The sequence below is a fragment of the Leucoraja erinacea genome, unplaced genomic scaffold, assembly GCF_028641065.1.
Source record: "Leucoraja erinacea ecotype New England unplaced genomic scaffold, Leri_hhj_1 Leri_277S, whole genome shotgun sequence".
Lineage (NCBI taxonomy): Eukaryota > Metazoa > Chordata > Chondrichthyes > Rajiformes > Rajidae > Leucoraja > Leucoraja erinaceus.
In genome coordinates, this window is record NW_026576178.1 from 141,528 (window position 1) to 154,718 (window position 13,191).

The 13,191-nt window shown below is 54.0% G+C and overlaps 1 protein-coding gene across 1 annotated transcript; it reads right to left on the reverse strand.

Moving 5' to 3' along the window:
* Positions 1–1,984: 1,984 nt before the first annotated feature.
* On the reverse strand, positions 1,985–11,152 carry LOC129693398 (zinc-binding protein A33-like). The gene is made up of 6 exons (XM_055630226.1): positions 10,668–11,152; positions 9,857–9,952; positions 8,007–8,207; positions 5,991–6,013; positions 5,796–5,913; positions 1,985–2,835 (listed from the first exon to the last, which is right to left on the reverse strand). The coding sequence occupies exons 1-6, from the start codon at positions 10,980–10,982 to the stop codon at positions 2,272–2,274; spliced, it is 1,317 nt and encodes a 438-aa protein (XP_055486201.1). The 5' UTR covers positions 10,983–11,152; the 3' UTR covers positions 1,985–2,271.
* Between the last annotated feature and the right edge of the window lie 2,039 nt (positions 11,153–13,191).

Genomic DNA, 13,191 nt, shown 5'->3' on the forward strand with positions numbered 1-13,191 from the left:
AATATATGACAGTCCCGCCATCCCGGGAATTAACCTAGTGAACTTATGATGAGCATTTCTCGGCACTGGACCTGTACCCGCTGGAGTTTAGAAGGATGAGGGGTGTACCTCATTGAAACTTAGCGAACAGTGAAAGGCCTGGATTGAGAGGATGTGGAGAGGAAGTTTCTACTAGTGGGAGAGTCCAGGACTAGAGGTCACAGCCTCAGAAGTAAAGGACGTTCTTTTAGGAAGAAGAAGAAGAAGGAAGAAATTCTAGAGTCAGAGAGTCAGATTCAAACTTTATTGTCATTGTGCAGTGTACAGTACAGAGACAACGAAATGCAGTTAGCATCTCCCCAGAAGAGCGAACATAGAATATGAGCAATAAATATATTTACGTAGATACAGTCGTAGTAGTGCGATTTTTTTCTGGGGGAAGGAGTGGCCGGGGGGGGGTGACTGGCAATCACCGAGACACAGAGTTAAGCAATGTAACAGCCGCAGGGAAGAAGCTGGTCCGGCAACGGAGAGACCTGTAGCGCCTCCCGGATGGTAGCAGGGTAAACAGTCCATGGTTGGGGTGAGAGCAGTCCTTGATGATGCTGAGCACACTTCGCAGACATTGCTTGCTTTGGACAGACTCAATGGAGGGGAGTGAGGAATCGGTGATGCGTTGGGCAATTTTCACCACCCTCTGCAATGCTTTCCAGTCAGAGACAGAGCAGTTGCCATTCCATACTGTGATACAGTTGGTAAGGATGCTCTTGATGGTGCACCGGTAGAAGTTCACCAGAATCTGAGGAGACAGATGGACGTTCTTTAGTCTCCTCAGGAAGAAGAGACGCTGGTGAGTCTTCCTGACCAGAGTTGAGGTATTGTGGGTCCAAGAGAGGTAATCGGAGATGTTGACCCCCAGAAACCTGAAGCTGGAAACATGTTCCACCTCCATCCCGTTAATATGGATGGGGTTGTGCGTGCCGCCCCTAGACTTCCTGAAGTCTACAATGAGCTCCTTGGTCTTCTTGGAGTTAAGGGCCAGGTTGTTGTCAGCGCACCATGCTGCTAGGAGCTGGACCTCCTCCCTATAGGCCGAATGATCATTGTTGCTGATGAGGCCAATCACCATTGTATCATCTGCATACTTGATGATGGTGTTAGTACCAGGTACAGGTGTGCAGTCGTAGGTGAAGAGGGAGTAGAGGAGGGGGCTCAGCACACAGCCCTGTGGAACGCCGGTGTTCAGGGTGAGGGTTGAAGAGGTGTGCTCGTCTGACCTAACCGACGATGGTTGTTGGTTAGAAAGGCCAGTATCCAGTTGCGGAGGGAGGGGTTGATGCCCAGGTGGCTGAGTTTGGTGATCAGTTTAGATGGTATAATGGTGTTGAATGCTGAGCTGTAATCGATGAACAGCATTCTTACGTAAGTGTCTCTGTTATCGAGGTGGGAGAGGGCGGAGTGAAGTGCCGTTGAGATGGCATCCAGAGGGTGGTGAATCTGTGGAATTGTTTGCCACAGAAGGCTGTGGAGGCCAAGTCAGTGGATATTTTTAAGGCAGAGATAGATAGATTCTTGATTAGCACAGGTGTCAGAGGTTATGGGGAGAAGGCAGGAAATGGGGTTCGGAGGGAGAGATAGATCAGCCGTGATTGAATGGAGGAGTGGACTTGATGGGCCGAATGGCTTAATTGTGCTACTGTCACTTATAGACAATAGGTGCAGGAGTAGGCCATTTGGCCCTTCGAGCCAGCACCGCCATTCTGTGTAATCTTGACTGATCATCCACAATCAGTACCCCGTTCCTGCCTTCTCCCCATATCGCCTGACTCCACTATCTTTAAGACGTCTATCCAAATCTCTTGAAAGGATCCAGAGAATTGGCATCCACTGCGCTCTAAGGGAGAGAATTCCATAGATTCACAACTCTCTGGGTGAAAACGTTTTTCATCATGACAATAGCAATAGATAACAGGTGCAGGAGTTCAGTCCTTCGAGGCAGCACAGCCATTCAATGTGATCATACCCAATCAGTATCCCGCTCCTGCCTTCTCCCCATATCCTCTGACTCCGCTATGTTTAAGAGCTTGTGAACTCACTGGAGGTTGCTGAGGGCTGGCATGGGGGCTAGATGGGCCGAATGACCTAATTCTGCTCCTATGCCTTTTGGCCATATGACACCGGCTTAATTGGGTCCTTATCACTTATGAACTCACTGCAGGGGTGGCATGGAGTTAGATGGTGAGATCTTTGGGGGGATACTGAGGGCTATCAGGGGGCTAGATGGGCCGAATGTCAGGACCAGTGGGTGCCCAGCGGGTCGCAGATGCGGAGCGGCCGTGAGTTGGTGCCCCCGTCGTTGAGGCAGGGGGAGAAGTAGGGGTAGAGGGTCTCGGAGAAGGTGTGGGTGAAGGTGTACAGGTGAGCCATGTTGTCGGCATCGTAGAAGGACACCTGGCCGCCCTCGTGGTCCAGGTAGATGCCGACGGTGCGGGGCGGCCGGCGGGGCCAGATGCGGCAGCGGGGCCGCTCCAGGGCCCAGTATTCGCGGCCCTTCCTCAGCCACAGCAGCCAGTAGCTGGCGTCCGGGGCGGGCGAGTGGTGGCGGCCCTTGCGGTCGGCCGATTCTCCCACCACCCCGACCTCCCACTTGCTCTTGCCCCCCACCTCCACCTCCCAGTAGCGGCGACCCCCGCCCACCCCCGCCGCCCCCAGCACGCAGACGTACGGCTCGAAGCGCAGCGGCCCGGGAGTCGCCCCGTCCCGGACAATGTCACAGTGGCTGACCGACCGCAGGTCCGGGCTCAGTCTCAAGCGCCGGTGGGCAGTGGCTGGATCTAGAGTCAGGGGGGGTCGGGGCTGTGGGGGGGGGGGGGGAGGTGAGGATGGGGGGGGGGGGGGGGGGGGGGGGGTGAGAGGGAGGGGGGGGGGGGGGGGGAGGGGGGGGGGGGGGGGGGGGGGGGGAGAGAGGGGGGGGGAAGAGACATGGTGTAGATTAATGTGTGGATACGATATACCTGTTACCACACATATTATGCTTGTTGCACATTCCTTATGTCACATTCTGCTGTTCCGCACACGGGCTTATTGGTGATCTCTCTCTCTCTCTCTCTCTCTCTCTCTCTCTCTCTCTCTCTCTCTCTCTCTCTCTCTCTCCCCCCCCCCCCTCTCTCTCTCTCTCTCTCCGCTCTCTCTGTCTCGACCTCTCTCTCTCTCTCTCTCTCTCTCTCTCTTTCGGCTCGGGACAGAGAGAGAGGGGGGGAGGGGGAGAGAGCGGGAGGGGGACAGAGAGAGGAAGGAGGATAGGGAGAGAGAGGGAGGGAGAGAAAGGGAGAGGGAGGGAGAGAGAGAGAGAGAGAGGAGGGTAGAGAGGGAAGGGAAGAGTGGGGGGAGTGGGGAAGAGAGGGGGAGAGATAGAGCAGGAGAGGGAGAGAGAGGGGTTGAGGGAGCGAGGGGGAGGTAGCGAGAGGGAGAGGGAAAGAGGTTGGTTCTTCTTATTCTTCTATATAGTGTTTTTTGGCGGTTGGCAAACAACTTTTTTGGTGCATTACCGCAACTGGCATGGAGTGTGGATCAAACAACACCATTACATACACTAATATCCTATACCCTTCCGAACAAATTGGTTTCCCTAAGAAAAAGCAACAGGATTTGATAGCACTTATTTGAACTCCCTTGCAAAATATCTACCAAATCAAATTGTACTCCTTCTTTTCTGAACTGCTCACTCATCTGTTCTCTCTCCTCCTCATACCTCTCACAATGTACAATGACATGCTCTATCGTTTCCTCTTGCCCACAGTATTCACATGTGCCTGTATTATGCTTGCCCATTACAAAAAGTGAAGATTACACAGAAAAGCTGGAGAAACTCAGCGGGTGCAGCAGCATCTATGGAGCGAAGGAAATAGGCAACGTTTCGGGCCGAAACCCTTCTTCAGACTGATCAGGGGGGGGGGTGGGTGGGGAAAAGAAAGGGAAAAGGAGGAGTAGCCGGAAGGCTGGAGGGTGGGAGGAGACAGCAGGGGAGCTGAGGAAGGGGAGGAGACAGCAAGGACTAACAGAATTGGGAGAAGTCGATGTTCATGCCCCCGGGGTGCAGACTTGTTCAATACATACCAGGGCCCCATCCCCAACCTCTACCTCCGCTACATCGACGACTGCTTTGGTGCCACCTCCTGCACCCGCACACAACTGACTGACTTCATCCACTTCACCACTAATTTCCACCCGGCACTGAAATACACCTGGACCATCTCCGACACTTCCCTACCATTCCTTGACCTCACTATCTCCATTGCAGGTGATAGACTTATAACCGACATACACTATAAACCCACTGACTCCCATGGCTATCTGGACTACACTTCTTCCCACCCTGCTTCCTGTAAGGACTCCATCCCCTACTCCCAATTCCTCCGTCTACGCCGCATCTGCTCCACGGATGAGGCGTTCCACACCAGGACATCTGAAATGTCCTCACTATTCAGGGAACGGGGGTTCCCCTCCTCCACCATAAATGAGGCTCGCACCAGGGTCTCTTCCATACCCCGCAACACTGCTCTCTCTCCCCATCCCCGCACTCGCAACAAGGGCCGAGTCCCCCTAGTCCTCACCTTTCACCCCACCAGCCATCACATACAAAAAATAATCCTCCGTCAGTTTCGCCACCTCCAACGTGACCCCACTACCAGCCACATCTTCCCATCTCCCCCCATATCTGCCTTCCACAAAGACCGCTCCCTCCATAACTCCCTTGTCAATTCTTCCCTTCCCTCTCGGTCCACCCCCTCCCCGGGCACTTTCCCTTGCGGCCGCAGGAGATGCAACACTTGTCCCTTTACCTCCCCCCTCAACTCCGTTCAGGGACCCAAGCAATCGTTCCAGGTGCGACAGAGGTTTACCTGCATCTCTTCCAACCTCATCTATTGCGTCCGCTGCTCTAGATGTCAGCAGATCTATATCGGTGAGACCAAGCGGAGGTTGGGCGATCGTTTCGCCGAACACCTCCGCTTGGTCCGCAATAACCTAGCTGACCTCCCGGTGGCTCAGCACTTCAACTCCCCCTCCCACTCCGCCTCTGACCTCTCTGTCCTGGGTCTCCTCCATGGCCACAGCGAGCAGCACCGGAAATTGGAGGAACAGCACTCATATTCCGTTTGGGGAGTCTGCACCCCGGGGGCATGAACATCGACTTCTCCCAATTCTGTTAGTCCTTGCTGTCTCCTCCCCTTCCTCAGCTCCCCTGCTGTCTCCTCCCACCCTCCAGCCTTCCGGCTACTCCTCCTTTTCCCTTTCTTGTCCCCCCCCCACCCCCACCCCTGATCAGTCTGAAGAAGGGTTTCGGCCCGAAACGTTGCCTATTTCCTTCGCTCCATAGATGCTGCTGCACCCGCTGAGTTTCTCCAGCTTTTCTGTGTAACCTTCGATTCTCCAGCATCTGCAGTTCCCTCTTAAACAAAAAGTGAAGAGTTGGGTTAAAGAGACAGGGGAGAGAGAGAGTGAAAGGGAGGAGGAGAGAGGGGGAGGAGAGAGAGGGGTGGGGCAGAGAGGGGTGGGGCAGAGAGGTGTGGGGCAGAGAGGGGTGGGGCAGAGAGAGGTGGGGCAGGGAGGGGTGGGGCAGGGAGGGGGGTGGGGCAGAGGGGTGGGGCAGAGAGAGGTGGGGCAGGGAGGGGTGGGGCAGGGAGGGGTGGGGCAGAGAGAGGTGGGGCAGAGAGGGGTGGGGCAGGGAGGTGGGGAGATGTTGATTAGGGAGTGGGTGAAGAAAAAGGGAGAGAGGGGAGGAGGGAGAGAGAGGGGGAGGGGGAGAGGAGGTGCACCTTACCTGGCCACAGGTGTGCCAGCATTGCCTTCCATGCAGCGTACTGCAGAGGGCCACTGAACTGCCCCAGGGTCAGCTGCAGCCGCAGCACCGTGTGAGCTCCCGCTCCGGGCGGCCTGCGGGGACAGGAATGTTCCAGAATGAGAGAGCCCGCAGCCAGTCACGTACAACGCTTCCCCTCACCTGTCCTCACCTGCTCTGTCGTGACGCTTCCACCTGTAAGACACAGAGAGGGGGGGCAGGGTTAGACCTGGAGGGCAGGGTCCCCACTCACCCCACCCCCACTGCTGTGGGACCCCTCCCCTCGAACCCAGGACCCCAGACCATGTCAATAATGAGGAACATGTCCAATGGATGCTTACACCTCTATGGCATGTTGGCCTTCATAACAAGAGTTGAGTACAGGAGCAAAGAGGTCCTTCTGCAGTTGTACAGGGCCCTGGTGAGACCGCACCTGGAATATTGTGTGCAGTTTTGGTCTCCAAATTTGAGCAAGGACATTCTTGCTATTGAGGGAGTGCAGCGTTGGTTTACAAGGTTTATTCCCGGGATGGCGGGACTGTCATATGTTAATAGAATGGAGAGGCTGGGCTTGTATACTCTGGAATTTAGAAGGATGAGAGGGGAGCTTATTGAAACATATAAGATTATTAAGGGTTTGGACATGCTAGAGGCAGGAAACATGTTCCCGATGTTGGGGGAGTCCAGAACCAGGGGCCACAGTTTAAGAATAAAGGGTAGGCCATTTAGAACACAGATGAGGAAACACGTTTTCACCCAGGGAGTTGTGAATCTGTGGAATTCTCTGACTCAGCGCGGTGGAGGCCGGTTCTCTGGATGCTTTCAAGAGAGAGTTAATAGAGCTCTTAAAGATAGCGGGGTCACGGGATATGGGGAGAAGGCAGGAACGGGGTACTGATTGTGGATGATCAGCCGAGATCACAGTGAATGGCGGTGCTGGTTCGAAGGGTCGAATGGCCTACTCCTGCATCTATTGTCTATTGTTTAAACCCTCCTCGCCACCCCGTCATCACCAAAGCCCCACGTCACGTCCCTCACCCCCCCCACACATATACTCACACCCCTCACCTCCACCCTCCCCACACACACACTCACACCCCTCACCCCCACCCTCCCCACCCACACACTCACACCCCTCACCCCCACCCCCCCCCCCACACACACACCCACACCTCACCTCACCCCCCCCCCCCCCCCACACACACACACCCACACCCACACACACACACCCACCCACACACCCACACCCACACCCCCACACACACACACACACACACACACACACACACACACACACACACACACACACACACACACACACACACACACACACACACACACATACACACACACACACTCACACACACGCACACACACACACAGACACACCCACAGACACACACACACACACACACACACACACACACACACACACACACACACACTCACACACACACACACACACACACACACACACACACACACCCACACACACACACACCCACACACACCACACACACACACACACACACACACACACACACACACACACACACACACACACACACACACACACACACACCCACACACACTCACACACCCACACTCATACCCACACTCACCCCCACACACACACACACTCACCCCCCCCTTTAATATAATACACATGCGTTTTCGAATCTACGGGAAAAATGTCTCCCACACACACTCACACCACACACACACTCACACCCACACACACACACACACACACACACCCACACACACACACACACACCCCCCCACACACACACACCCACACCACACACACACACACACACACACACCCACACACACCCCCACACACACACCCACACCCACACCCCCACACACACACACACACACACACACCCCCCCACACACACACACCCACACACTCACACCCACACACACACACTCACACACACACACACACACACCCACACACTCACACCCACATACTCCCACTCACGCCCACACAAAATATTTTCACACACACACGTTCACACTCACATGTGTGGGCGTATGCACACACAGAATGTTCACATACACACACACCAACATATGGGATGGAGGAGAGGAGGATGCGGGGGTGGGGGATGGGGAGATGGGGAGAGGGGGGAGGATGGGATGGGGGGGGGGGGGGATTGGTTCAGGTCTAATCCTTCACCTGCCCCTTCAACTCTGCCAGTTGGCGCTCGATAGATTGCAAGTTGTTGTCGAGCGCCTGCAGGTTCCGCTTCATCGCCCCGAGGATGGTCCGCCGCTGCTCTCCCAACTCCCTGAGTAAACGCTGCTCCCTCTCGGTGAGAAACCGGTGCATGGCAGCAAACTCGCCGGTGATGAGCGTGTGTAGGCTGCCGCACTGCTCCTGCACAGACACATGCATTGGTGCTTGTTAGAGGCATTTGCTGCCTGTTACATCCTTTGAATGAATGAATGAATGAAGGGATATTGGCAAAGTATGATCACATACAAGGAATTTGCATTGCTGCTCCGCTCGAAAGTAACAACGCGACAAACAGACAACAATTAAGAATAAAACATAAATATTAAAACATTAAGAATAAAACATTACAGTTTAAAAATGTCAATGAAATAAAATGCCAGAGTAAGAGGTGGCGACAGACTTTTGGTTATTGAGTAGAGCTACTGCTCATGGAAAAAGCTGTTACACTCAGTCCACAACTAGCATAACAGGCGACTCACCTGGACCCGCCCTCACCTGGACTACACTCACCTGCACCAGCCCTCACCTACCCCCACAGGACTCTTGTGGGCTCCACCTTTCCTTGATCATCGTTGCTTTTTGCATCTTTCATTCATTGTTCTTTACCTCTCTACATCACCGTCAATATCTCTCATTTCTCTTTTCCCCTGACTCTCATCCTGAAGAAGGGTCTCGACCCGAAACGTCATCTATCAATGTTCTCCACAGGTGCTGCCTGAGCCGCTGAGTTAGAAACATAGAAAATAGGTGCAGGAGTAGGCCATTCGGCCATTCGAGCCTGCACCGCCATTCGATATGATCATGGCTGATCATCCAACTCAGTATCCCATCCCTGCCTTCTCTCCATACCCCCTGATCCCTTTAGCCCAAGGGCCACATCTAACTCCCTCTTAAATATAGCCAATTGACTGGCCTCTACTACCTTCTGTGGCAGAGAATTCCGCAGATTCACCACTCTCCGTGTAAAAAATGATTTTCTCATCTCGGTCCTAAAAGACTTCCCTCTTATCAGTTTATGACCCCTAGTTCTGGACTTCCCCAACATCGGGAATAATCTTCCTGCATCTAGCATGTCCAACCCCTTAAGAATCTTATAAGTTTCTATAAGATGCCCCTCAATCTTTTAAATTCTAGCGTGTACAAGCCGAGTCTATCCAGTCTTTCTTCATATGAAAGTCCTGCCATCCCAGGAATCAGTCTGGTGAACCTTCTCTGCACTCCTTCTATGGCAAGAATGTCTTTCCTCAGATTAGGAGATCAAAACTGTACGCAATACTCCAGGTGTGGTCTCACCAAGACCCTGTACAACTGCAGTAGAACCTCCCCGCTCTTATACTCAAATCCTCTTGCTATGAATGCTAACATACCATTTGCTTTCTTCACTGCCTCCTGCACCTGCATGCCTACTTTCAATGGCTGGTGTACCACGACACCCAGGTCTCGTTGCATCTCCTCTTTTCCTAATCGGCCACCATTCAATAGTCTACTTTCCTGTTTTTGCCACCAAAGTGGATAACCTCACATTTATCCACATTATACTGCATCTGCCATGCATTTTCCCACTCACCCAACCTACCCAAGTCACCTTACAGCCTCCTAGCATCCTCCCCACAGCTAACACTGCCCCCCAGCTTCGTGTCATCCGCAAACCTGGAGATGTTGCATTCAATTCCCTCAACTAGATCATTAATATATATTGTAAATAGCTGGGGTCCCAGAACTGAGCCTTGCGATACCCCACTAGTCACTTACCCCACTAGTCACTTACCCACTAGTCACTTAGAACTTACCTTGATCTTGGATATGTTCTCCTTTTGCTGTAGTTTACACTCCAGTGCTGCAGATCTCGCCTTGTTCAGGGAATCTATGGCCGAGCCCAAGGCGTCCTGGAAACCAGAGAGGTATACACGGGAAAGGGGGTGTTAAAATATTCCTCCTCCCTCCCCAACCTCCACCCCACACCATTACTGAGTTTGAGTTTAGTTTGAAGAAGGGTCTCGACCCGAAACGTCACCCATTCCTTCTCTCCAGGAACGCTGCCTGGCCCGCTGAGTTACTCCAGTATTTTGTGTCTATCATCGATGTAAACCCGAATCTGCAGTTCCTTCTTACACGTCTAGTTTCCCGTCACGTGTACCGAGGTACAGCGAAAAGCCTTTTCGCTCGAAGGGCCGAATAGCTCGAAGGGCAGAATGGCCTTCTCCTGCTCCTATTGTCTGTTGTCTAATTGCCTAATTCTGTTCGAAGAGCTTATGAACTATGAAGTGAACGAAACTACAGTTTTGATCAGAAAAATGGTGGAGTAACTCTGCGGGGCAGGCAACACATCCCGGGAATTAACCTGGTGAACCTACGCTGCACTCCCTCAATAGCAAGAATGGCCTTCCTCAAATTTGGAGACCAAAACTGCACACAATACTCCAGCTGTGGTCTCACTGGGGCCCTCTGCATATATATTTGTCGCCTCCAGAGACGCTGCCCGTGTCGCTGAGTTACTCCAGCATTTTTGTTTCTATCTCCGGTTTAAACCAGCATCTGCAGTTCCTTGCAAACACAGTTCTGATCTGTGCGGCGGGTTACCGCGACCGGGAGGGAACTTGCCTCCGCCGGTTGAGTCTGCGGGCTGTGACCGGTCGCAGTCCCGTCCTGTCCGCCGGCTTCCTCCCGTCGCCCGGCGCCTCTCCGGCTCAGCTCCCGGGCTCTGTCCGCTAGGCTCCGCAGGGCCCGGCTGCCCCGCAGGTCTCTGGCCGGCCCGGGACGCCGGCACACCGGGCAGGAACCCGTGCGCTGCCGCTCCCAGCAGCGGGTGACACACGGGCGGCAGAAAGTGTGGCCGCACTGGAGGGTCACTGGGTCAGTGAAGAAATCCAGACACACGGCGCACAGAAGCTCCTCCGCGAAATTCTCCGATTCCATCGCCGTCCGCGGCACCGGCTAGACTGGTCCAGCCTATCTTCACCTAACCAACCCAACCTGGGCTTTACCCAACTCAATCTAACCTCACCCAACGCAGTTTAACCTAACCTACCCTAACTGAATCTAACCTGATGTAACCTCTCCTCACCTCCCCCTCTCTTTTCTTCACTCTCCCTCACTCCCCTCCCATTCCCTCCCCTCTTTCTCTCTTCCTTCCCTTCACTCTTCCTTCCCCTCTCCTCTCTCCCTCTCCTCTCCTCTCCTCCTCTCTCTCTCCTCTCTCTCCTCTCTCATTCTCCCTCTGTCCTCCTCTCCTCTCCCAGTCTCTCTCCTTCTCCTCTCTCCTCTCTTCCCTTCCAGCGCCTGGACCGGTTACCCCCGCCCAGCACCGGGAACGTTCTCCGACCGGACCGGCTACATTCCCGGCCACAACCGCGCCTCCCTCCCAGCGCGGTGCAGGAACCGGAGGGGGAGAGGGGGTGTAGGTGCCGTGGGGGGGTGGGGGGTGAGGTGCAGGGGTCCAATAGTCCCCAGCTATATGCAGAGGGTAAGAAGGGTGGCGATGGAAGGTTTAATTTGTAGTGTGTGAGTGTGAGTGTGGTTCAAGGTTAATCGTCACTGCGCTCCGCGCCCTGCACAGAAGGAGCGAATACTTAATGAACCGTGTTGCCGGTTTAACCGGTTCCAACAGGGAGTTTCCCCGCAGGTACACAAAAATGCTGGAGAAACTCAGCGGGTGCAGCAGCATCTATGGAGCGAAGGAAATAGGCGACGTTTCGGGCCGAAACCCTTGTTCAGACTGATGGGGGGTGGGGGTGAGAAGGAAGGAAAAAGGGAGGAGGAGGAGCCCGAGGGCGGGGGGATGGGAGGAGACAGCTCGAGGGTTAAGGAAGGGGAGGAGACAGCAAGGGCTAGAAAAATTGGGAGAATTCAACGTTCATGCCAACCGGACGCAAGCAACCCAGGCGGAATATGAGGTGCTGTTCCTCCAATTTCCGGTGTTGCTCACTCTGGCAATGGAGGAGACCCAGGACAGAGAGGTCGGATTGGGAATGGGAGGGGGAGTTGAAGTGCTGAGCCACCGGGAGTTCAGGTAGGTTATTGCGGACTGAGCAGAGGTGTTCGGCGAAACGATCGCCCAACCTCCGCTTAGTCTCCCCGATGTAAATCAGCTGACATCTAGAGCAGCGGATGCAGTAGATGAGGTTGGAGGAGTTACAGGTGAACCTTTGTCGCACCTGGAACGACTGCTTGGGTCCTTGAATGTAGTCGAGGGGGGAGGTGAAGGGACAGGTGGTGCATTTCTTGCGGTTGCAACGGAAAGTGCCCGGGGAGGGGGAGGTACGGGAGGGAAGGGAAGAATTGACAAGGGAATTGCGGAGGGAGCGGTCTTTGCGGCCGGCAGACATAGGGGGAGATGGGAAGATGTGGCGAGTGGTGGGGTCATGTTGGAGGTGGCGGAAATGGCGGAGGATTATGTGTTATATTTGCCGGCTGGTGGGGTGAAAGGTGAGGACTAGGGGGACTCTGCCCTTGTTGCGAGTGCGGGGATGGGGAGAGAGAACAGTGTTGCTGGGTATGGATGAGACCCTGGTGCGAGCCTCATCTATGGTGGCGGAGGGGAATCCCTGTTCCCTGAAGAACGAGGACATTTCCAATGCCCCGCTATGTTTCCTGCAATGTTTTCCTGACTCATCTTCTCATTGAAGATAGACACAAAATGCTGGAGTAACTCAGCAGGAGAGGCGATATAGAGAGATAGAACCATAGACAATAGGTGCACGAGTAGGCCATTCGGCCTTTTCGGGCCAGCACCGCCATTCAATGTGATCATGGCTGATCATCCATAATCAGTACCCCGTTACTGCCCTCCCCATTCCACAGACCCACAACTATCTGTGAGAAAAAGTGTCATTATCCGAATGGTGTTCAGCTGGGAAAAGGGGGAATCCAACGGGATCGGGGTGACCTTGTTCATCAGTCACTGAAAGTAAGCATGCAGGTTCAGCAGGCAGTGAAGAATGCGAATGGCATGTTGGCCTTCACAACAATAATATTTGCGTACAGGAGCAAAGCGGTCCTTCTGCAGTTGTACGGGGCCCTAGTGAGACCACACCTGGAGCATTGTGTGCAGTTTTGGTCAAAAATCATTTGGATTTGGTCTCCAAATTTGAGGAAGGACATTCTTGCTATTGAGGGAGTGCAGTGT

Excerpts from the sequence above, each read along its gene's own strand:
- LOC129693398 (XM_055630226.1), bottom strand. The coding sequence starts at position 10,982 with ATGGAATCGGAGAATTTCGCGGAGGAGCTTCTGTGCGCCGTGTGTCTG. Across the intron at positions 5,914-5,990 it reads GAAGCGTCACGACAGAGCAG|GCCGCCCGGAGCGGGAGCTC; the intron begins GTGAGGACAGGT and ends CTGTCCCCGCAG. Across the intron at positions 2,836-5,795 it reads CACACCTGTGGCCAGGTAAG|CCCCGACCCCCCCTGACTCT; the intron begins GTGCACCTCCTC and ends CCCCCCCCACAG.